Below are 23,938 nucleotides of genomic sequence, written 5' to 3' on the forward strand. Positions count from 1 at the left end.
TCAAGCGTCTTCAAAAAGTAACTTTAAAATCCACCCTTGGCGCACAAGTGGCATACAAAAGAATCCCCTGTGATAGCACAGATATATATTTATATTTTTATATATATATATATATTATATGCAGATACCATGTTACATCAAGTCATATGCTGCGAGTCTGCTTTTTAACAACAAGCACAGACTTGCCTCAAAACGCCAACTCTGAACACTACAAACAAAAGCGCCTATCGGTGCATAGGCCTGAACACAGCCCGTCTCCAGAGTGTGTGTGTGTGTGTGTGTGTGTGTGTGTGTGTGTGTGTGTGTGTGTGTGTGTGTGTGTGTTAATGCTGGACTGCCTGACAACTGCAAACCAAAGCAGGGACTGTAGTGTGTACTTCGGTCAGTGCTGGACATGAAAGCTGCACGTGTAGCTCGAGAAGCGACTGCCCGACAAGACAAACTGCGATATGACCTCCAGCATCGCGGAGCAGCCGTCTCGGCGGTGACGTTGAGCAAACGTCGAGCCATGTTTAAAAAGGTGCGATCAAAGACCCTGTGCCTGCAGAGGAAGTGATACTCCAGACGATGTCCTGATGTTTAATGACCGAGCAGGGGAAACAGGACACAATTAGAACGGCTTAGTCTGATTATCTTTCAGCATTGGTTAGCAACAAGCCATAAATTGAGGAAACAAACGCAATTATGCTTATTAATTGTTGACGTCACATGGATCCAAGCGGTTATGGGCCTGTTTTCCCATCTCTCTCTCTTTCTCTCTTCCCCACAGAGCCCAGAAGCTGCAGTAGCACCAGGAAGTGAGCTATTCCTGTGCCACCTTACCTCACTGACAATAAAGCACGGCCGTCTACACGTGAGCTCGAGACACAGATCCTGGATGAGCTCAGCCACGGAAACCTGAAGCTGACTGCACAATGGCGTCGCTGTCTTTCTGCTCAGCACGTGGTGAGAACATGAGATCGACAAGGTGTTTGAACAGCTACAGAGATTATCTTTCAGCCAAGAGGTTTGGAATTCTTTAGAGCTCTATATTAACCTGATGAATCGTGAACACCTGAAAACCATTTCTGAGGATAACAGTTGCAAAAAACAAAGGACAGTTCACCCTTTGATTAACTGCTTTATACTTTTGTTAAAAAATGGCAAAACTGGAACAAACCTACTGGATAAAAATAGAGTTGACAAAATTCAAAATCATTTTGTCTTCTATGCTATACAGCTGCATTTTTTTTTAAACCTTAAAGAGTGCCGAGAAGTAGATGAATGGATCTCCCAATGAACAGCTTGAAACCCCATTGTAAAAAACAAACAATGCTCAACACCCCCCCTCTTCTCTCCCACCCCACATGTAATATAAAACCCACAGAGATCAGTAAAATCCAAAAACAATGTCCACAGGACACCAAATGCTGACATATGCAATATGCACACACCAACAGAGAACAGAAATCTTTAAAATTCTGGTACAAAGGATAAAAAGAGGAAAGCAAGAAGAATCCTGGTGTTTTGGTTTGTATGTGACGGGTCCAACAGGTGTGTACTGTGTGAGAGCAGAGCGATGCTTCTTCCTGCAGGTGTGTCCAAGCAGTGTCCATACAGACCTGTTGTATGTCCGACACATGCATAAGACCTGTATCTGGCAATGGTGTGGTCCTTGTGTGCGCATATGAGGAAAGGTGGGGGTGGGGGGGGCTCCATCTGGCTGTAATGGCGGGCCATGGCATCGGATGGGACTACAGCAGTGTGGTGGACAGGCAGGGACAGTCAATCATTTTGGCTATGTACACATTCGTAGTCGGTCCATGGCTCCCCCAGACGAGTGTCATTTCCTCAGGTCTAATACACAAACCTGGAGAAACAGGAAGGACGACACGGTTAGACATACTGTGACTGATCTCAGCCACCACAGTTTCACTTTGGGCCTGTTCAGAGTTTAGTCCCTTTCAGCGAAAGCGTTTCGTCCAGGTTTTCACCTTGTGATCAGCTGACATTCTTACTACAGCTCTGTGTAATAGCAGCGTGTAGACTGCTGGGCCAAGAACAAACGTCGTCTTGCAGAAAATGTGTTCTGGCAAACCAATCAGAGAAGATGGCGGAGGGTCATACTTGATCCTGTGACTTCAAGTCAAGCAACCGTGTGCAACACGAGTTTAACACTGGAACACCTGTTCTGTATTGTTGCTAGCTGCGGCAGCATGGCTTGTTTTCACCTTGTATCTGTGTGTGTGTGTGCGTAGCACGAACTAGCACAGACGTGGTTTTGAGAACTTTTACATACACAGTCTGAGATTTTGTTAACATAACAGCATCACAACAATGCAAAGTGCAGGGATCAGGAGAGATCAGGGATGGGTGTGGTCAAAGCAAGTCGGTAATCAGTGTATCCCTGTTTCAATCACTCATGTCCACTCTAAGACATTAGACTTAACTAGAGACCATGTTTCCATGGAACTCATACCAGCATTTCATTTATCGATTACTGTCAGGATGTAAAGACAATTTCAACAAATGTTACAAATAATTCAGAGAACCATGTTAGCTCGAAAACTTTAAGTCCGGCAGGCTACTCGACTGTATTAATTTTGGAAGTTGAGATTGGCTCGTTTGTGTACATTTTACGCCCACTAGGCTCCGCTTCAGATGTTCGAATTCAATGCGAGCCTAATCGTAGAAAAGCAGCCTATGTGTGTATGCAAACACACAGAGTCGTCTCCAGTGTTTGACAAATACTAACAAAAGAAAAGATGACAAAACACGCTAAGAATTGCACTGATGGCACAGACGGGGGGGGGAAACCCTCATGAGACGTGTGGCTTTGGAAAACACCGGAAAACAGCAACTTGATGATTGCACACGATTCCCCTGAAAGTGCTGCATGTTCCACATAGATGTCTATGGGCTTAATGAATGAACGAATGCATTTTCTAGATTTGCACTGCGCTCCTTACAGCAGAGCCATCTCTAAGATGCACTACAAACACATTAAAACAGGCAATGTTGCTTCTATGCTTCAGCCTCTGGAAATGTTTCTCTTGGTGGAGAGGCGGGGGGCCAACAACATGTTAGTATTGACGTATTTATGTGTTTTGCTGAAATATTCCCTCGTTTGATACAAGGACTGTACAACATTAAACATGGTTAGTCGTGAATCTAGAATGTGTCATTATTGACAAGCGACAGATGATCAGTTGTGCAAGAACCTGAATTTACAGTATGTTGGTCTGTCTTCTCTGTCTGTCTGTCTGTCTGTGGACAGATTTTGTTACAACCATGAAAGATGCAGTCAGGAAAGTGTACAGGTGTGTAGCTGAGATCAAACTGAGGCTGGGTCAGAACATCAACACGTTGCTGGTGCGATTCCATCTACAGTAGGGCAGATGGACCAGAACCCACAGAGTGGAGAAGATTAGTGAGGACAGTAACATGAGTAGAAACCTGGCCTGAACCTCATCCCCCATTGAGGTCATTCACAGCATGCCTTGTACAATCAATCTCATGTGTACACATACCACCAAACCCACACTCCAAGCAGCCCACACCTCAGTGGTTACACAAAGTCATGCTTTACAAACTAGAGTAATGCATGAGGGTCACACAGCAGCAAACATGAATGAGATGTTTCAGACTAGAAAGGGGGCTCGCAACCACCGACATGGTTACGCATACCGGCGCTGACATGGTAGCAGCTACACAGCTGGTCAACTTCAAACACGGTCAGCATTTTGCACACATCATCAACCTCGCTGCACAGAGAGCTCTAAAGCTGCCGCCCGTGTCACAACTCCAGGGGGGGATTGGGAGAATCACGGGATTCTTTTCCACCGCAGCACCAGCGCAAATCATGGCATCCAGCAGAGGCATAAACTTTTGGAGATACCAGCCCAGAAGTTGAAGGCCAGTCTGCCAGTCCCTGTTAAGAGGCATATTCATAGCATGAAGCCTTCTCAAAGGGAACTGATTCACCAGGTGATTAACCCCGGCAGACCTCAGCATTAACACCAAAAAGGGGACATCAATCAGATTCTTTAATTATGTCCATCAGATTCTCTTTTCAACCTTACTTGGCACACAACCACACGGCTGTAATGTCCCTTTAACTCTGCAGGACTTTCTGTCTCGCCACTCGACCATAAATGCCTGACTGATGGAGTGTTGCAGTAACCTCCCTGATCTCAGCCGCTCCTGCCTGGTTGCTGTGTTCGGCTGGACAGTCAAACACTCCTCAGGTCAATGCTGTAAACTTGTTCCACCTCAAAGGCTTTGTCAAGCGCTCTTGGGAATTTGGCTTGCTAGAAACCTTTCTCAGAGCTCAATATGCTTACTCACTGCAGAGTGCTGACGTGTAGAAATATAATCAAAAATGAAGTCAATATATCTGATTATACTGGCTTTATTATTGTTACTTATGTTTAGCACAAGATCCTAATACAAAAAAGTGAAAAAGTGGAAAGGTTTGAGTATTTTCCAAAGCATATATGGATGGTTTTTATTTCAGGCTGTTGGTTATTAATGACAGCACTGGGCAGTGGCTCATTTCTCTGACACTAATAGCTCCATCTAGTGTTCACTAACGGTACTGCAACACCAACTATTCCATTACAATTTCATGGCATTTTTGAGGCCGTCAGCTCAGGTTAAGCTCCTGCACTCACCACAGCCCTGTTCAAATGCTGCTCAGTCGGTCAACAATCTCGTGCACATGATGCGCCTCTGAGCCACATGCACATGGCCTGAAACAAGGAAGGCTCACGCCCTCAAGTCAAGCACTGAAGTTTTATACCCAGCGGAGCCGGGTGTGACCTCAGTGTTGTCCCTGAGTCCACCGGAGGCATTTTCTGGTGTCAGCTTACCTGGCTCAAACCTTAAATACACACAGCTGACTTCCTGGGTCAGCAGTCTGCTGTGGAAGTTGTACGTAAGGGGCCAAAGTGTGTGTGAGTGGCTGCTACTTTCAGTTTACGATGTGTGTGATTGAGAGCTAAGGCAGCATAACTCACCGATCCATCTGACGCGCTGGCTCCTACTTTGTCCCCTGTGGCGTTCCAGCACACCTCGAAGATCCCTCCTGTCCCCCGATAGCTGTGGACTAAAGCCCCCGTCTAAAAAAACCACATACAAATACACACGCGGTAGCAACGTTAGGTAACACGTTTATCCTGTTCAATGGCTGATGTTTATTGGTGTGTGTGGTTATAATCTCAAAGTATTATCCCACACCTGAGTGTTCCAGATGTGGACACACTTGTCGAAGGAGCCGCTGGCGAGGTGCCTGCCATCAGGGCTGAAGGCCACGCTGTAGACGGGCTCCTGGTGGCGGGTCAGTGTGTGGATACACACCCCACGCTCCACGTCCCACAGGCGCACCGTGGAGTCAAATGATGCGCTGGAAAGAGGGAACAAGAGAAGCAGTGAGCTACATGTCCAAGTCAGTCACTGGTTGATGCACAAATACTTGGCTGCAAAAAAAAAATAAAAAAAATAAAACATATCTTCTTTTCAACTGTATGCGTCATCTGTCTCCCAATCCCCAACAGTATCTTGGAAGGTCAACATGATACAGTCTTTCAGCAATATGCCACTGATGCCATGGTCAGTTTGTCGACTCTGCTCAGGCACCTTAGGATTTAGGTTTGTTCAGGTGGAAAGCCCACCCTGAGCTGCTTGACCCCGTGTCATTTCCTCAGGGTCAGTGGAGCCACTGCGGCATCCTTCAGATGCTACAGACTGTGTGTCTGAGAGGCGTTGGAGCTGGCGGCGTTGCACACCCTGGCTCCATGTGCACGTCTCTTCTTCAGATGGTGTTTCAGCCCTCAGGGTTGGTTTGCTGATAATATATACACTGTGGTGGTAATCTCAGTCCTGACTGTTAAAGCTACTTGCGATGTGAACAACAACATCAACAGCAACAGCATAGTCTTATTAATACAAATGCTACTATCAAGTCACACTCATATCAAAAGTAGAAATATCAACATCAAAAATCCACCAAGCGTATGACAGTAACACCTGAGTTTCCTCAGCTACTCTAATTCTAATTCATCTACTGATGATATCAGAGAACATGATCAGGTGGTTTATTTATTCCTATTTACCAGTAACAGTACTGATCGAACAGAGGCACAGCTCGCCTAAGCTCACATGTGATAACCGTGTAACCTCGGACTTTATTATTGCAGATCTTTAAGGGCCTGAGGGCTGAAACATCATCTGAATAAGAGACAAGCACATGGAGCCAGAGTGTGCAATGCTTCTTTTCTACTCTCGGGTTTACTTTCAGTGCTCAGCACCTCACAACAACCGCTGGTGTGCGTTACTTTTCCATTCTAGACTCACAACAGTCAGCCAGCCAACAGCTAAAGACATAACTGAGTGATACGAACACCTGCAGAGCCAATACTGGTGGCACAGTTGCAGAGTCCAAGTCAAACTTGTTAGAGCAAGTAAAGCCTAAATATTACATGAGCAGCAGCCCTGAGGTCACTGTCAAATATTTTATTGATGAAGCTCTATCAAGGAATGGGACTGCTACCAAGAGACGTGGACAGAGAACTTGTACAGGTTATTAAAGATTCAGCAGTACAGAGTCATTAAGATTATCTAAGTATCCTGATATTTCCTCAAAATGATGGGAAAATGTATCATTAGAAAGAAAGAAACTGCAGATTTCTTTATTTTTCCAATTTAAGAACACAGAACGACACACAGCATTTGTGTCATCTTCCCTCTGTGAATACAAACATACACTGTAGCATATGAGGTCAAAATGATGCAGGAGAGTGAGGGTAGTGTTCAGCCGCTACACTGTGGTCTCACCTGGCCAGCATGAGATTGGCGCTAGGGTTGTTGGTCCCGGGGCCTGTGGGGCTCCATTTGATGGTATAGATTTCTTTACTGTGGGCTTGGAGGTCATGAACACACGAGTCCTGCTTCATACTCCAGATCTATGCCAGACAGGAAGAAGCTGTTAGTATGGTGTTTATCAAGCACATCAACACATTCAATCAGATATTTGTGTAACTCGGGCTCTTTTTTGTGCTTATCTTAGCCGCTGACATGTGCTACGTCTGCATGTTATGTGGACTGACCTTCAGTGTCATGTCGTCTGAGCAGGAGGCCAGCAAGCTGCCGGTGGGATCCCACTTGATGGCGTTCACCTCGTTCTACGGTGAGTAAGATGAGTGTTAGAAAACACAGCATATTTGACTGATGCACATGGACAACACAACAAATGAAAGAAATAATATAAACTTCTGTGTTTATACTTTAGGCTGGGCTCAGACTACAGGAGTTTAGGAGTGGTTAATCACTGATTCCCCCTTCTGACAATGGGAGGAGAGATGTGGTCTGGGACCTTGGTCAGTACCGATCTTCATCTTAAACCTCCCAAACAGCTCGCAAACTCCTCTGGGCCACCGCAATAATTTCAAACATGTTTGATATTTGGGAGTTAAAATGTGGATGTTTATGTCAGCACTTTCCAAGCAAGCTAACGCCGTCCCGGAGCAGCTGATGGTGTTGCCAAGCAAAAGTGAAAATTCTAGACCTTGAGGCTAACATTAGCTAGCATACTACTGTTGACAGATATCAAAACTGACTGTTGTACTCTCACCTCCAGTTCTTGCTGAAGAATAGACAACCTGTGCTAACTGTGTCATCCAGATCCGTTCAGAGTTATACTTTTGCTTTTTCTCACTGCAAACCAATACTACAGCAAGTTGTTGAGTCACATCAGTATCCATTTTTCATGTGAGATCACATGAGGCAGCTGCTCCCTGTGGCATGATAATAATATTCTGTAGTGTGTCATGCACCATGCTTTTCTTATCTTGGAGTGTGAGCATGTTTGAGATTAGAGAGAAGAACATCTATGTGCACGATGCAATCAGGTTTTAAGACACCTGTAGTCTGAAGTGTGTGTGCTGGTTTGTTACTAAGTTATTAGAGTTGTGAATGCATTTACCTTAAGAGCGCTAACAACATCAGAAGCTACAGCGAGTCAGAGCCTGACATCAGATTATCCTAAATTATCCAACAGCACCGAATAGAATATATAAATATATTATATATTTTCAGGTGGTTTCCATTTCCCTCCCCGTCACAAAGCTCACACACGGGACTTCTGTCTTACCGTGTGTCCCTGGAAGGTCTTGACAGGTCTGTCCTGACCCAGCTTACACACATGGATGCACATGTCTGTGCTGCAGGAGGCAAACGTGTTGTTGCTCTGCCAGTCCACGTCCAGAGCCGGTGCTAGAGGAAGAGGCAGAGAGCTTAGGGCTGCTGCAGCAGCGAAAAGATGGTCTGAACGTAGATTTCTTATTGCCACATTGGATCTGATATTCCACTGTAACAATACTCCATGTGCAGATAGTCTCGTTTGTCAATGTCACACTCCAAAAACGCAGAACTGTTCAGCAAAATGTGTTAAGATAAGGTAAGGTAGGTGCAGTCATTGATATTAGTGGCAATGTGTGAAAGGACTCCATGACAGAAAAAATTGAATTCATCATCACTGTGGTCTCCACAGAGACGGAACAGAAAGACTCTTCCATGAAAAGTCACATGGAGCGATCCAACAGACTCCTGTCACTCACCCGAGTGGAAAGGAAATTGCTGCTTCGCTTCTCCCGTGTGGGCGTCCCAAATAATTGTGGTCTGTGAGAAAGAGGACATTTTCATTACTTGTACTAAAGCAGTATCGCTCATGTAAGTGCATCTATACAATTAGCGCATACAATATGATAATGTATGCTATTATAATCCTATTATAAAAATGCTGCAAGTCACAATCAGTTAATGTAATGTGCACAAGTTGAGGAGGAGGTATACAGAGAAGTTAATAGATAACATGCACATCAGGCCTTTTTACACCTGCAGCACATCAGCACTTGGGTATCAATATGTATGCTGAAGGTGACGCTGTGTGTCATCCTACTTCAGTCCACTAGATGGCAATGTTGAACAATGTCCATACATTCCTGTCATTTTGTGACAGGATGCTGTCGACTTGACTCTCACCTGTCAGTCCTGACATTTGGTGATAGTGTAAACAGACCCTGACATGCAAGTATTCACTGAGGACAGCTCACAGTATCTGCACAGACCTGTCTGTGGTCGACATGCATGCCATCCATATCCTGTGCCTTTCCCAAAATGACCTTTATTTTAATGCCAAAAATAAAACCAAATGTCCATTCATTTGGAAAATGATCTATGATGTGCGTTTGTGGCCTCTGTGTCATTGCCTGGGAAACTCTTGATGTGATCAGAGTGCTACTACCACTGTTTCTCCTATATTCATTCTGCAGCCAAATGAGTGCTGCGAAAATTTCACACGACCATTAATATCCTCTGCTCTCGTGTTTCACCCAGGGTGGGGTTAGCCCCTCTCTCACACACACACACACACACACACACACACACACACACACACACACACACACACACACACACACACACACACACACACACACACACACACACACACACACACACACACACAGGAAGTGAAGATGAACCGTCATGCTAAAATGCTGATGGATCCTGTGTTTTTATCTGAACTACACTAGAGAATATTCAGTAAAACAGATCGCTGATGCTGTTCTGCCCTCACTGTTCTTTGTGAGGTTTTGCTGGTGATGTAATGCAGCCCCAGTGTGTTTTATGTGGAGTGACCATGGCGCCAGACACCGCTTAAAAAATGGCCTTTTACATACTAGATCGCTTGTCAGCAACTACTCATACGGTAACTTAGGAGGCACTCTGGCCTTGTGTGCTTTGATTCATTTGGCAGGGAGTTAACACACAGTCATAATTTTGTTTAAATGAAATCTCAACTCCCGACATTTGCTCTGAGTGTTCTTTATCACTGTTTTGGAAGAAGGAAATAATGGGAGTAACGGACGAACAAGCTTTAAAAGTCTTACCTTGTCTACACCGGCACTGAGGATGAAGTTTCCTTTCTTATTCCACTTGAGTGCAAATATAGGACCTTTATGCTGACCCAGAGTACTGGCCAGGTTACCTGTAAATATAAAAAACCCAACACGTCAGTAAGAGAGCAGAGTTCACCATCCATGCATCCTTTCAAGGCCATGATGTAGCAGAAATTAAGACTCTTACCATCTTTTGTCCATATTCTGGCAAAACCATCATATGAACCAGTTGCTAGCAACGTTCCCTCACTCTGAAAAGAGGGAGAGATACAATCCTCATTAGTTTGAAATCAATTGCTTTTAATCTTTCTCAGCTTTACTCGCATATTCAGGCAGAATTGTGTCTAATTTCAGAGTTACATTCTGGTTTGTTTAACAACGAGGCTCAAATTAAGAAGCGAGTCGTTAATGACAGATCAAATATTAGTTCTGATTTAGCCTTGTGCACTGACTTCCACTACTCGGGGAAAAAACAGTTTGCAGATGAGCAGTATGAAAAGCCTTTTCCCCCGTGGGAGTGACTCGCCCCCATATGTCTGGGTGGAAGGAATGCCTTCAGCAGAACTAGTGGTCACATGGATGCACACACACACACACACACACACACACACACACACACACACACACACACACACACACACACACACACACTATATTAGATTACTAAAAACTGTGCTCAGTGAAACAGACACACAATCATAATGTTCATCTACACACGCACGCACGCACGCACACACACACACACACTCACATTCCAGTCTAGTGAGGTGACGTCTTTGTTGCTGGGTACGTCCTGGCCCCCTTCCCGTATGCAGTGCCTCAGAACCAGCTGGGTGGATCCGCCTGTGCTGTTCTCACTCAGGTTCCAGATCCGTGCTGTTGAGTCCCCAGACCTGCCCGAGCCAAGACACACAGACACATAAGCCTCTTTCACACATGGTTCCCGGTAAATTGCTGGGATAACCTTCCAGGCAGCGTTGCTGCTTTTCACTATTCACACATGGAGCTACGTTCAGGAACATTTACGTCTCGTGCCTTTTCACACATGCTGTGGCACCGCTGGAATAGACGACAGTCCAGCAGATGGTGGTAATACAAAACTGATGGATGCCAACTGCCGTGAAACTCAATAGAAGAAGAAGATGGGGCAGGGCTGGGTGTATGTGTACGCGGTGGAAGGCGTCTGTATTTTCAGGAACAAGGGTGGCGATGAGCTGTTTTTGCCCCGTGTTCTTGTAGCGTATTTAATAGTTGAGTTATGGATTGAAAATCGTAATCAGTTGAGTCTTGTGATTAGTTCGCTCGCTCCATGTGAACGCGCCTTTTTAATCAGACGGACGTAACCCTCTACGTGCCTATCCCTGCCAGGTTACTGCTTTCAATCACAACACAGTCGTACTGGCATTTTCCCTGTTAGCCGGTCTTGAGATGGGAAACCAGAATATCAACATCTTCTCCCACTCAAACATGAACCCATGCAGGAAATGTTCCTGGACATTTCAGGGATAGAAGATTATATGCACAAAAGATATTTACTTTTAAATTGTTTGCGTGGATAGTTTCCTATATGTAGCCCCCCTTAAATTACAGGACTGTGCCACAAGTAATCCCATTTTTGTCCAGTGTGTCCATGCTTAGGAGCAGGACTGCTGAAAATCCAGTGTGCGTACCCAGCTGAATGCTCACCTCTGCTCGGTTTATAAATGAGCACTTGATTGTTGATTTAGGCTGGAGAAAATCTAATGACAGTTTAGAAGGATGATGAATCATTCTGGTTCTTGCTTTAGTTTAGTTTGACAACACTGAATCACTTCTTCCAACTGACAAAGAGCTCTGATCCAGAAATGAATGTTATGAATGAACACGTATCTGTTAATTATGGTTTTAGGTAAGGACCATTTTACAGTTAAACAGGATTGAGGGGGCAATGAACTCATCACACAAATGCACACTTGACCCCAAGCTAGAGTCCAGAGCATCTACTGTTATTTGATCTGATGGGAAGTGAAAGCTGTAAAGAGAAGACCGGCTGGAGCATCTTGTCCAATCACATGTCTTTTGCTTCTTTTCCTGATGTCTGACTGCTCCGATATAAAGGGATCTCCCTCAGCCATGTTGACAAACATACTGGATAGAAAGGTGGAGATGTAACTGTATGACATCATGGGAGGAGATAGTTGCGGTCTGGTTTGTGCAGGTGCGTAGTGAACCCAAACCTACTCTTGAGGCTATCTGTCTGAGTCAATAGTCAAACGATGGTCAAACTGCAACAAACTTCTGGTTTGACATGTGGCACTTCAAACTGGTGTATAAGAACAAATGGCTGCTACAGACATAATTCTGAAGCTGTACCCTCTTTGTCAACTGATCTGTCAGCACAGTCTTGATTGACTAATAACTGCTGGTTGACCTGTTGCACAATAAGCCATTAGTCATTCTTTTTACTGGAAAAGCTGTCACATGGCCATTTTGAGTATCAAAATGAAATATGCTTTCCTCTTTAATAAACACTACTCTGTAAGACATTTTCCACATTCATCAGGACAGAGATAACAACGCTGAAGAAACAATAACTTCAGTCAACAAAGATTTGTTTCGTGGTTGTGTCTTTGTCCAGGAGGCAGACACTGTCCCTACATATAAGAGTAGGTTCAAAACTTTCCTTTTTTGACAAGCTTACAGTTAGGGCTGGCTCAGGCTTGCCTTGGACCAGCCCTAACTTATGCTGCTATAGGATTAGACTGTCAGGAATTGACCAATGATACACCAGGCTCCTCTGTTCTTCTCTCCCTCTGCATCCGTATGCTTTCAACAGCTACTACTAGTGCTGTATTGCATACCCATACTATATAATCATATATACATCTGCCCCGCCCCATCTCTCTCTCTGTGGATTTGTAATTTGTATTAGCAGACACGGATTTGTGTCAACAGTAATTTTCTATGTTATGCTGTGTTAAATGAACAGAATTTAAGGTATTTAGAGAAGGAGAGAATCCCACTATCCCTGCAAGAAAGCAGTCGTATTGTTACTGCAGTCAAACAGTATCTCCAGCTCAGACAAGCTTGATCTGTGATTTGTCGAGTTAGATTGCGGCTAATTTGTGAACAGGACTTAAATTCATAGGTCTGAATAACTTTCAAGGGGAAAAAAGTTACAATTCTCTGATTCCAACTTTTTAAATGTGTATAATCTCTGTTTTTTTCACTCCTCTGTGACAGTAAACTGAATATCTTTAAGTTGTGGACAAAAGAAGACATTTGAGGACATCACCTTGAGCTTTGGGAGAGATTTTTCACAATTTTACAGACCAAACAACGAATGGATTAATTTAGAAAACAGCTGACAGATGAATCCACAGAGAAAATAATCATTAGTAGCGGAGTAGTTGACGACTACTAAAATGCAACAGTAGTGAATGCCCTCAGAGAAACTGCACGACCAGAGCAGACCAGTGAAAACCACAGGGAAGAGCACGATGATACTGACCCAGAGGCGAGGAGGTCATTCACTGGGTTCCAGGCACAGATAAAAACTTCGGATTCGTGGCCCCTCAGGACCATGGCTTTACTCTGGGGGATCTCCACGTCCCTGTCCACCTCCATCATCACTGAGTGGTGATCTACAGGAAGGAGTGAGAAAGCTCAAAGTTTACATAACACTGTTCATAAAGTACTGTCTAAACGTCATGAAGGTGAGGAGGAACTGCAACGGGTTTCAAATGCAATACAAAATAAATAAAACATAATGAAAAACAGCTTCTAGCAAATAGCGTATTACTTTTTAAATGAATTACCAGTGATTCCCCACACAAAGGCTTATTTGGTGGAACAGAAAGTATATTAACAACCAGGCAAGCAAGCAGCATTCATTTCAGCAACAGCAGATGTCTGACATCATCTAATTTTCTACAAACCAGACCAGTCCCACAGCAGCGCACATGTACGTCATCGTCTGATCTCGTTAATTCAAGCAGAATGGCTACGCCACCGTTTCTTGACAGGGCGCAAGTAAGCGGTGCTGCACCGAGTGAACACCAGACTGAACAGCTGACAGTTGTGGAATTAAAGAACAGACTGTGCTGTTGTTGAATGACCAAGAGTGTTTGTACCAAAGCACAGCCTGTCCAAAAGTAGGCTCTGTGCAAAACAACAGCTATTGAGCCGTTGCATTTCAGTAAGCTCCTATTGGACTCATCTTTAGCCCACGAGAGCCTGAATCTACCTCAGTAGCACTCTGAAATTTGATTGTGAGGCCCACTGCATTATTGTAATTAAAATCTGTTGGGAAAGGAACGAGGTTTTGAGGGAAAACAAACAGACCGCACGTATCCTTTTACACTAAAAAACAAACAAACAATTGTATGGTCGGAAAAGGTGAGCAAAGACATGTAGACAGTGCTGCCATGAGGAAACACGCGCGGGTGTAAGGAAACCAGAAAAGCTTTATGCAATGCCAGGCAGGCCACAGACATTTCCAAAACAAAATCCCAAAGTTGTACTGTGACTGTCATGAGAAAGGCAAATCTCACACACACAGACACAGTTAAGAGGGGTGCTGAGCTTCATTCATTTCACCCAGCCACACTTTGTATAATTCATTTTTTTTTCCTTTTTGGCTTCGATAAAACTTTGTCTCTTTCTGCTGTGGAATTATTTAACACCACGCCTTTTATTTAACTGTCTCCAGTATTGAGCAAAACTCAAATCTGTGACACACATTCAAGTGAAAGGGGGCAAAAATACATCCCAAACAGCTGTGCAAGCATCTTATAAGTATGAATCTGATTATATCAAGGCACATAACCCTGGACTAACACCCTGCATTAAAGGTCTGCTGTGTAGGGTTTAGTGGCATCTACTGACGAGGTTGCAGATTGCTACCAGCTGTATACCTCTCACCTTGCCCTCCTTTTCCAAGCGTTTAGGAGAACCTGGGTTTGGTGCAAAACTCATAAAAAATGTGAGCAGCCCTCTGTAGAGCCTGCATTTGGCTTGTCTGTTACGGGCTACTGCCAAATTCTGCAAATTGAGCCCCCTAAATCGTACACACTGGTCCTCTCAGAAAATAAAAAAGAATCTATAATTCGGTCAGCCGAGCTGATTCAGAGATTGTTTACGACCATAAGCTATCTTACTGGCTAAGGCATGTGATCCGTTTTCCTCCCCGTTGGCGGCGCCCTCTCCGTTCTTGGTGCTTCCCTGGGGCCCGGTGCCGCTGCCACTGCCTGCCGCCTGCTGCTGCTGCTGCTGCTGAGCCAGCTTGTCCCTGTAGGCCTGCTGCCTGGTCTGGACTACATCTGGCATCACAGCATCAATCAGAGACAGCGACTCGATGGGCCGCCCGTCAAATAAGGTCCCGTCCTGCAGAGGCAGCATGCAAATTTATACATCCTTATTATTCATCAAATTCACTACAGTGGATAAGCCAACACACACACTTCAGTCGAAACATAAAGCTGACAGTGCACTGCTTCTTGCCAGTAAGGTTACACTAATTAAGGCTTGATGGTTTAAATGTGGAGTCTGACCTCATTGATGCTGACTTCAGCCTCCACATACTGCAGGCCCTTCTGGATGATGGAGATGAGGGCAGCAGGGGGCACCAGGGCTCCATTGATGTTGGACTGGCTGATGTGGCTCTCTATGCCAAAGGTGAACGCTGAGTGGGAGAAGCCTGTAGGAGGCATGGATAATTTGGAAAGGAGGATGGAGTCAAAGTTCAATAGAGCAGCAGTGTTTAATATTACATCTGAAATCTTTTTTTTTTCAGAGAGGTATTTACTCAACAAAAATAAATAAATAGGTGAAAACCCTTTGTAACACTTACCTGACTCTTGCAGGTATCTGTAAACCAGAAAATTGACCTCATCACTGCTTATGCTCATTTTTACTCCTGGTGATTAAACCATTGGGTCAGCACAGGATAGGAGCCTGCAAAAGCAAACCACAGAGCAGGGAGTTTTGCTCAATTACGAGTTGATGGTATTACACACCACAGGACTGTGCTGAAGGGAGGTTTCAGAAGTATCATCATCACTCAAGTGCATAACATGAAAGACAGTGAAAAGTAAGATGACATGCAGTGGCACCGGGCCAGGTGTAAAAGAGCTGTCTCACACACAAACCGAGGATGGGGTTACACTATGAGCAAGCTACGTAGCTCACTACCAAACTGGCACGCACGATGAAAACTGAGAAAGAGGAAGAGGTTAAAAAACACATCACCTTGCCTGACCTAGATGTCTCAAGTTCAAAACAGAAAAGTAGGCAAAAGTGAGCTGTGATCAGCCATTTCATAAATAATGATGTTTCGTTCCTCTCTACTTTTGTAGGCTGCAGAAGCTTCCTGGCTCTAGGCAGGGCACCAGTTTCCATTCATTAACCTACAACTGGAAATAATTACCAGCAGTCTTCATGAGGAGGGCTGGGTATTTTGGCCTACAACGTCTGGAATACATGGGCTTTAAACCTCAGCAATAACAGATCCTACAGTGCTTGCGTCCGGGCTCCATATTTATTCATGCAGAACCCACACTGTTTAAATGGGACTGTGGAAATAAACAAGGGGTCTGGACGGGGGACAGAACCTCTACTGTTTCCATCACGCCAGCAAGCTGAAAAAGTCAACATGTCTCCTGCCGCATCCCAGAGGCTGAGATCCAAGACCAACTGAATCAAGAGGCCTGGAATCCAGTAGAAGCCCTTCAGCTATCCCTGACAAGGTGGTCAGAAAGTCCTGACTGCTGGTGTTTCTCACACGGAAGGACTACCACCAGCAAGCATCGGTCTGATAAAATCTGAATATCTCACTGAAGACTTCTGTTTAAGGATGACACCAACAATAAATGCTAAGCTTTCTACATAAAACACAGCATGATTCTGACAAAATATGTGCTTTTGCCATTGACCAGCACTGTACTCCTGCTCTTACAGTGTGTTGTGTGTTTTCTGTTAGCTTTTGTTTAAGGTTCAGCGGGGTTGTGGTGTCCTGCAAGCCTGTTGATGTAGTACTCTTGCATATCTGACACCAGCCCGTTTTGAAAGGGTTCTGGCAAATGTCATCACCATGCAAGTGACGCAGGAGCCGTAAATGGGGTCAAAGCTCACTTACAAGAATAGATCCACCAATTCATTTGGCTGACATGATCTCTGACTTCTGACTGTGTTACGAACATCAGCGCTGATCAGTAGATCAATCAAGAGCACTGATCACTACCTACATCATTTTGCTTTTCAAAAACACAAACAGCTGCTAATTAGACCCAGTGAGTTTTACATGCCAATCACACACCCTCACCTGACTTACTCATGTTACATCACAGTATCTGTGATTAGAAAGCACTGGACAACCTAATTAGCAGCTAGCAAAGTAGACTTTGGGCCTAAACAATAAGGAAATTCTTATCAGAACTGCTCAGTTTAATTTCAATTCTGTGGTATAAAATCTTAAAGCTTATCAACTTAATAGTTCAGAATCAAAAGTCCTAAAGAGCCAGGGCCATAAAAGTAACTAACCGCCAAACTAAGATTGGCTCAAGCAGCTTGAATGGAGAGCTTGACAGATATTTAACTCATTGACATTAGTCTCACATTACCAGCAGTCCAGACTACGCCTGAGCTGTTGCCAAGTAGGTCTCACACTACACATCTTGTACTGATAACTGACTGAGCAGGGTGGCTTGGTACAATCTAAGAGCCACCTTTGAATCATAGAAATGAGTTAACTGTACAAACAAAAAAGTCTGTGCAAGACACTTCACTGTGGCCATAGAACCACATAAAACACAGGTGTTCTTGAAAGCAGCCTTGAGATTCATACATGTGTTCTTACAAAACAAGAAATCCATAGTTGCACATCTATATTTTAAACAGAGCGCCGCAAGTTAAACAATTTCCACAGAACCACCATGCTAACAAAAATAACTCAGACTAACCATATGATCTCAAAACAGCAATCAAATACCACCAGTGTTGTGCTGTCTTTATAAATAGGCGCTGGTCTGTCTTAATTCCGGTTCTAGTATAATATATTCTTACCAAGAGCTCTCTCTCTCTTAACCGAAGCCACAACAACCACTTCTCCTACACGTAACCTCAGCGTATTGTTCAAACAACAAGGCATGCAGGACATTTACTGCATTTACAAGAAAGCAAACAGCTCCAGTGGTAACCTATTAAAGCTCTTGATTACTGCACAGTTATGTAAACAACTGGGTTATTTCAGGTTTTTAAGATGAAAATTGTGTATGCATGTTCTAACCCCCCTTTTGGTCTTGACTGAGTCATTCCTGTGCACGGTCGTCCCACTGGCTGGATACAAAGTTAAATCACAACCACCCTCTCCTCTATTATGACTTCTGACACTTTGCCATTGCAATGTGATCTTCAATGCAGCAATGTAAGTATGCAGCCATAGAAAGCGGTGAAACAAAATTTAGAAATGGAGAAACAAACAAAACAAAGTCTGACATTAATCAGTGATATACACTACCCATGAGATCGAGATGTCCTCAGATGCACATCATAGCTGCGTTGTCCTCAACAAGAACTCTCAGCCCCTAAGAAGAAATGAGAGAAACTGAATGCACCTCTTCCAACTCTTACATTACACTGAGATAACATCAGAACATCGTATTAATGATGGAGATTGCACTGTTTCTCCAGTGTGAAATCACTTGCACTCAAAATTTTAAGAAAATGCTCAATATCATATAAAACTCCATCTTTAATTGCATTATTATTAATAATATCACTAATTTGGCAAATAAAAGGAATAAAAACCATTCAATAGACTCCTTGGCATGCTTTTACGTCAAACCGCCTGACAGCATGAACTGCACTTGAGTAACGTGCCCTGACCTTTCAAGGAATGCCTAAATAACACGTCTTGCACATGTTACTATGTGTTTGAATCTTGGTGAAGCAGCACAAGAACCACACAGGATCTGCCAAATATTCACAGACGACAGTGATTCTCTCTGGGTGCTGTGACAAATGATCTTAATTACAATGGACATTTTATTATTAGCATGTCAGGGAGTGGGTGAAAAGGCAGCCACAGGAAAGTGTGATGAACAGAGGGGTGTGTCAACAAACAATGAGAGAAACTGGGTCAACAACGCAAAAAGCCAAAACAGTGGATACTCTTGCTGTGCCCAACTACCCTGAGGGGACAGTAATTACATGGGAAGTATACTTACGCATACAGGAAACGAAATGTTATTGTTCAATTTGGTAAAAACACACTTTACAGATGCTTCCTTCCTACAACGTCACCCAACATCGCACTTCTGGTACTAGACCAACAACTGCGGCCAAACACTGTGGTGTTTTAGTCCGTTTTGTACGCAGCTACATTTAAATGCGTCAGTCATGTTTTGTTTTGTCGCCATTTCAGAAGAAAAGTAACAGTTAGTCTGAGTGATTTCTGGGCCCTCCTCAGCTTGCACTGATTTCGTGCAAGTTAAACACATGCGAGTTATGTCACCATGATAATCTGCTACGTAAATTAGCGAGATAGCATGGCAAGCTACTTGCGGAAATACACTGCCCATCCCCCACACGCGGCGGCGACTGAATGGGCTAACGATCTACAGTGTGTACGGTACGTTTGCCGACACGCTGTATGAGGCAGAGTAGGCAGCTACAATTTGCGCCGATGAATGGCTCAAAATAACCATTATTCTTGTTAGGCAGGCCTCAATCAAATACCCCTCTTGTTAATGCACTGTATTACCATTCATATGAAGTGAAGCAATCATTTAAGTCATTAGTGGCATAATGAAGCCGTACGTTGACCATTGTCCACATGTCATGGGTCACGGATATACGAGGGAAATAGGAACGGGTTTTTGTCGGCGCTGGCATTCTAGGTTAACTATCAATTACACATGCATTATGAGTACCATCGTCGTCTTGTTACTTATTTATTTTATCGTAACTACTGTAATTAGCATTTTAATATTTACAACCCCTTTTGCGCGGTGATAAGTCTGCAAAGCCACGAGCTAAGTAATGTTAGCTCATTGGCTAACACATGCGAGTTAACATTAGTTTTGCCTTGGCGGCGGCCGTACCCCTCGCCACTCATTCCAGTCAGGCAAGACGGTATAGTATTTCGTTCATTTGCAGGATACTAGCAGTTAACTGTTAAAAAAAAGCAATTAATACTACATGAGTCAGTGCTTCCTTTTACTTATTTTATATCGCCACCGACTATAACAACGTCAAGTTAACTTCTCTAAAATAGCATTTCTGACGAGTACCGTGAGATCGGCAGCTTCCTATCACTGTAAACCTGCTAACAAGCTAGCTAGGTGGCTAAAACTAGCATGCTACGCTAATGACAGTGTTGCTATAGTCTCGTACCTACTTGGATAAAACCTTTAATTTGACGATATCTTCCACAGCTCTTGTGTTCGAGTCAGACCATGTTACCGCTTTAATCGATTGCAAGGTAGATCGTTTTCGCACATATATTAACTATCATTAGGTTATAATATTTAAGCTAAAGCCAGGCGCTAAGAAGCCAGCAACGGCTTCAGACAGTCGACACAGTGGAGTGACCCGACATGCAAAAATGAGATGCCTGTAACTACTGTTGTTTCAAACCGCCACTCTGTAGTTAAAGCTCAATATGAAGATTAACTCGTGACGGCGGCAGTGTTCAACATATATACTGTTTCCTCGATTGAATACATTGAAGTGTGGTGGGAAGTGGTGAACAAACACAAGCTAACAGAACAATATCTATCAGTAGCATTATTTCACATTTCTACCGAGTGGAAGTGGGATATCATGCCGTGTCGGCAACTAACCTATTTTCCAAAAGCAGCAAACAACACCCAGCGGTTTGCTCAAGATGAAAGCCGTCCTCAAGCGTTGATTAAATATTTGGTCCGTTTGACAGGTTCACAGCAAAATGGAGCCACGTTTCCTCGTTGAAACCGACCAATGAGGTGGAGTACAAAAAAAATGCCGAGGCCTCTGGAAGTTTGTCCCGCAGCCAAGCACCAGTCATAACAACAGTGTCCTCGCCCATCCCCCACTACACCTCTTTTTCGCTTGTCTGGTCACCACTAGCCCTGGATTAATGACACCCCACCCCCTCTGCTGTGCTCAGTCATTCAGACTGGGGAAAGTCAACAACAAGCTTACATCATCATTGCAATCTGTGTTTTACGCAGATTTTTTTTTTTTTTTTTTTTTTTTTTGCTGTATGCATAATCCATAATCATAATAATTTCCCCAATGTTCCCAGTGAAGACGATAGCCTGGAAGTATTCATGCTATACCCGGGTCATTTAAGATATATGAAATATCAAGTACTGACTGCAGGGAAAATTGGGTGCTGGCCTTCAAAATTCAGTATAATGTACCTTTTATTACCACAGTCCTTGTTTCACTGTGATGAGTAGCCATACCCATTTAAGTGGCGGAGCTGCCTCAGCCTTTTCCAATGTGAGATGATGACATATCATGAAATGCTGAATTGGAGACCATTCAGTTAGTTGTACAACAGCAGCAAGAGTGCAGCATTTTCAGGACATCCTTTGTTGCAGTGTTTTTTTTCTTCTTCTTGTTACCACAAATGTAATAATCTCTGCTGGGAGCACAGACGCACTTACAACATCTCTTCATTGTCTCTCATGCTCTGTGCATCCCCACAAACAACATACGAAAACCAAAGAACAACCACAACTTCAAATGAATGTGTCTCATTTTATGAGTCATGTCTTTGCAAAAATGGCTTAGCATAACATCTTTAGCTGTGTTACCACTGACGATATGGCAGAGGTAAAACATTTGCATGCAATCAAATGGCAAAAGTCTAAAGGACATTTATTTGTATACCCTATCTGATTTACTGTGCAGACACTGTATGCTACTGCAGTCCAGTGATTTTCTGCCTTTGCTGCCTCCCAAACTCTGAGCTGTTTGATCCTCCCACTCAATTATCTCAGAGCTCATCTGGTCCTTTGTCAACATCCTCGCAACTCATCCACAAGAGACCTCCCTGCCTAATATCTTGTGCCACACATTCACTAATATGGAGAGGTGATAGGATTTTACATATTTAATGTTTTACCTCATCATCTTCACTGATCTTTGTAAATATATGCTTACTCTGAATTTGATGATGCGGGAACCAGTCATTTGATGACTGGGAACCTGTTTACAACATTCCACAGGTAAACAGGTTCATTGGTAACAGGTGATAGTATCATGATTGGGTATGAAAGGAGCATCCTGGAAAGGCTCAGTCGCTCACAAGCGAGGATGGAGAGAGGTTCACCACTTTGTGAACACATGATTGTGTAAAGGATATTACTACATGGGTTTGGGAAGACTTTGTAATTTCTTCAGAGCAAAGCTGGAATGATGCTACTGGAGGGGGTCTGAATGTCCAAAATCCTGTGATAGAGGTTGAATTTTAACATTATGCAAAGCAGGTTTCAGTTTCAGTGCTGTTTGCCTCTATTAGTTCATGTTCGGGTGATTTCCCACATTCTGCCTCTTGCTTGTTTCTCCTCAAGCCAGGAGAAACAGAAATATGTGCTCCATCACTCCCACTGTGTGAGGGTGTGTTGGCTGCCAGTGAAGAAATGTGAAGCGAATTCCTGCTCTCCAGTGCCAGGCTTTACGCAATATATGATTCACTCTACGGACAAATATTGTGAATTGACTCATCTCTTCTCTGTGACTGTAAATCCTACTCATTTTTTTTTTTTATACATACAGTACATGCACATACCGCACAGTCATAGATATGAAAAAATACATGTCAACATACATGGAAATCTCTGAATCACAAGTTCTGTTTATGCCAGCAGAGTACAGTAGTTCTCCAATAAGATAAGTATAGCACTGTTTCCCTTCATAAATGTGAGACCAGAAGGAATACAGCAATATGGTATCTGTGTGGGGGCGGGGAACTAATCTTCAGGACAATAACACGAGGTTGCTAGGGATGTGAGCACAGCGGCAACACTGATAAATATGTGCTGGACCTGTTGGCATTGTGTAATTGCTTGGATACTGCCACACAAGTGGCAGCAAGCTTTATCAACTGCCCTAGCAACGGCGGCGCTGCCTTTTCATTCCTGTGTGTGTGTTTATGTGAGAAATAAAAAAAGAAAATGAACAGGATAGATAAGCTTCATCAGAATCAGAATCGGCTATACTTACTAACTATAGATGTCAAGCCCTGCATAATAACTGGATATCAGCATTTTCACAAACATGCATAGTGTGATGAATAGACATATATATTAGTGAGAGGGGCCCATTGTGTTGTTTCTTTCTGCAGAGTATTGCACAACAGCACAGATGACACTCAATCACCATAATAATAACACTCCTTATGCAGCATGTTAAATAACAGCAATTCAAATGTAAAACCAGAGCAACTTGACCCTAATAGCTGTTACACATTTGAGCTACAAGTCAGCTCACGTGCCTCATTATCACAATGTATTACGCTTGTGAGAGCGGCAGAAAACGAGGAAAAGGGAGCAAGAGAAGGGACTGCAGCTCAGCCTCACTGCCTGCTCAGCAAGAGCTATTTTTAGATGGTGAGAAACAAAGAAGCACAATTGCCTTTCATCCCCTCTGTGACTATGTTGTTTCACCTCCAAATGTGGTACTTGAAGACAGTCTGCGCTTCTTTGTAGCTATGTTTAGGCCAAACCTCAAATACATACGAATGCCTTTCCATTTGCCCTGGAGTCTTTTTTCTCATCCTGCTATATTTGTGCATGTGTTTTCCTGCTGTCTTACTGTATGTAAAAGGGGCTGTTATTTTTTCAAGGCTAACTCGAAGGTCAGGCTATAATTAAAGGGGAAAGCATCTGAGCTATGAGGTAGGAAGGAGCTTGTCTTGTATTGTACTGTACTCTGTGGCCATCACTGGATGGAGCATGGAGGAGGCAGTGAATGTAAATTGGTGAGCAGTGCCCACTTCTAGCACAGTCTGACCCGTTGCTGCTGCTGCTGCTGCT

General features: G+C 43.6%; 1 protein-coding gene across 3 annotated transcripts; it reads right to left on the reverse strand.

Annotated features, from left to right (window-relative positions):
- Positions 1-1,102: 1,102 nt before the first annotated feature.
- Positions 1,103-20,876, reverse strand: LOC139339114 (F-box-like/WD repeat-containing protein TBL1XR1). 3 transcript variants are annotated; one of them, XM_070974584.1, is made up of 16 exons: positions 20,311-20,501; positions 18,430-18,496; positions 15,766-15,869; positions 15,467-15,612; positions 15,074-15,299; positions 13,426-13,558; positions 10,687-10,828; positions 10,123-10,186; positions 9,927-10,024; positions 8,595-8,655; positions 8,129-8,250; positions 7,086-7,160; positions 6,814-6,941; positions 5,218-5,383; positions 4,998-5,099; positions 1,103-1,849 (listed from the first exon to the last, which is right to left on the reverse strand). In XM_070974584.1, the coding sequence occupies exons 3-16, from the start codon at positions 15,821-15,823 to the stop codon at positions 1,823-1,825; spliced, it is 1,548 nt and encodes a 515-aa protein (XP_070830685.1). In that variant the 5' UTR covers positions 15,824-15,869; positions 18,430-18,496; positions 20,311-20,501; the 3' UTR covers positions 1,103-1,822. The 3 variants fall into 3 exon arrangements, with proteins under 3 accessions (XP_070830685.1, XP_070830687.1, XP_070830686.1); XM_070974586.1 differs by lacking the exon at positions 20,311-20,501 and adding an exon at positions 20,756-20,876 and having other exon boundaries at positions 1,682-1,849; XM_070974585.1 differs by having other exon boundaries at positions 1,682-1,849; positions 20,307-20,445.
- Between the last annotated feature and the right edge of the window lie 3,062 nt (positions 20,877-23,938).

This window comes from Chaetodon trifascialis, chromosome 11 (genome assembly GCF_039877785.1).
Source record: "Chaetodon trifascialis isolate fChaTrf1 chromosome 11, fChaTrf1.hap1, whole genome shotgun sequence".
Taxonomy (NCBI): Eukaryota; Metazoa; Chordata; class Actinopteri; order Chaetodontiformes; family Chaetodontidae; genus Chaetodon; species Chaetodon trifascialis.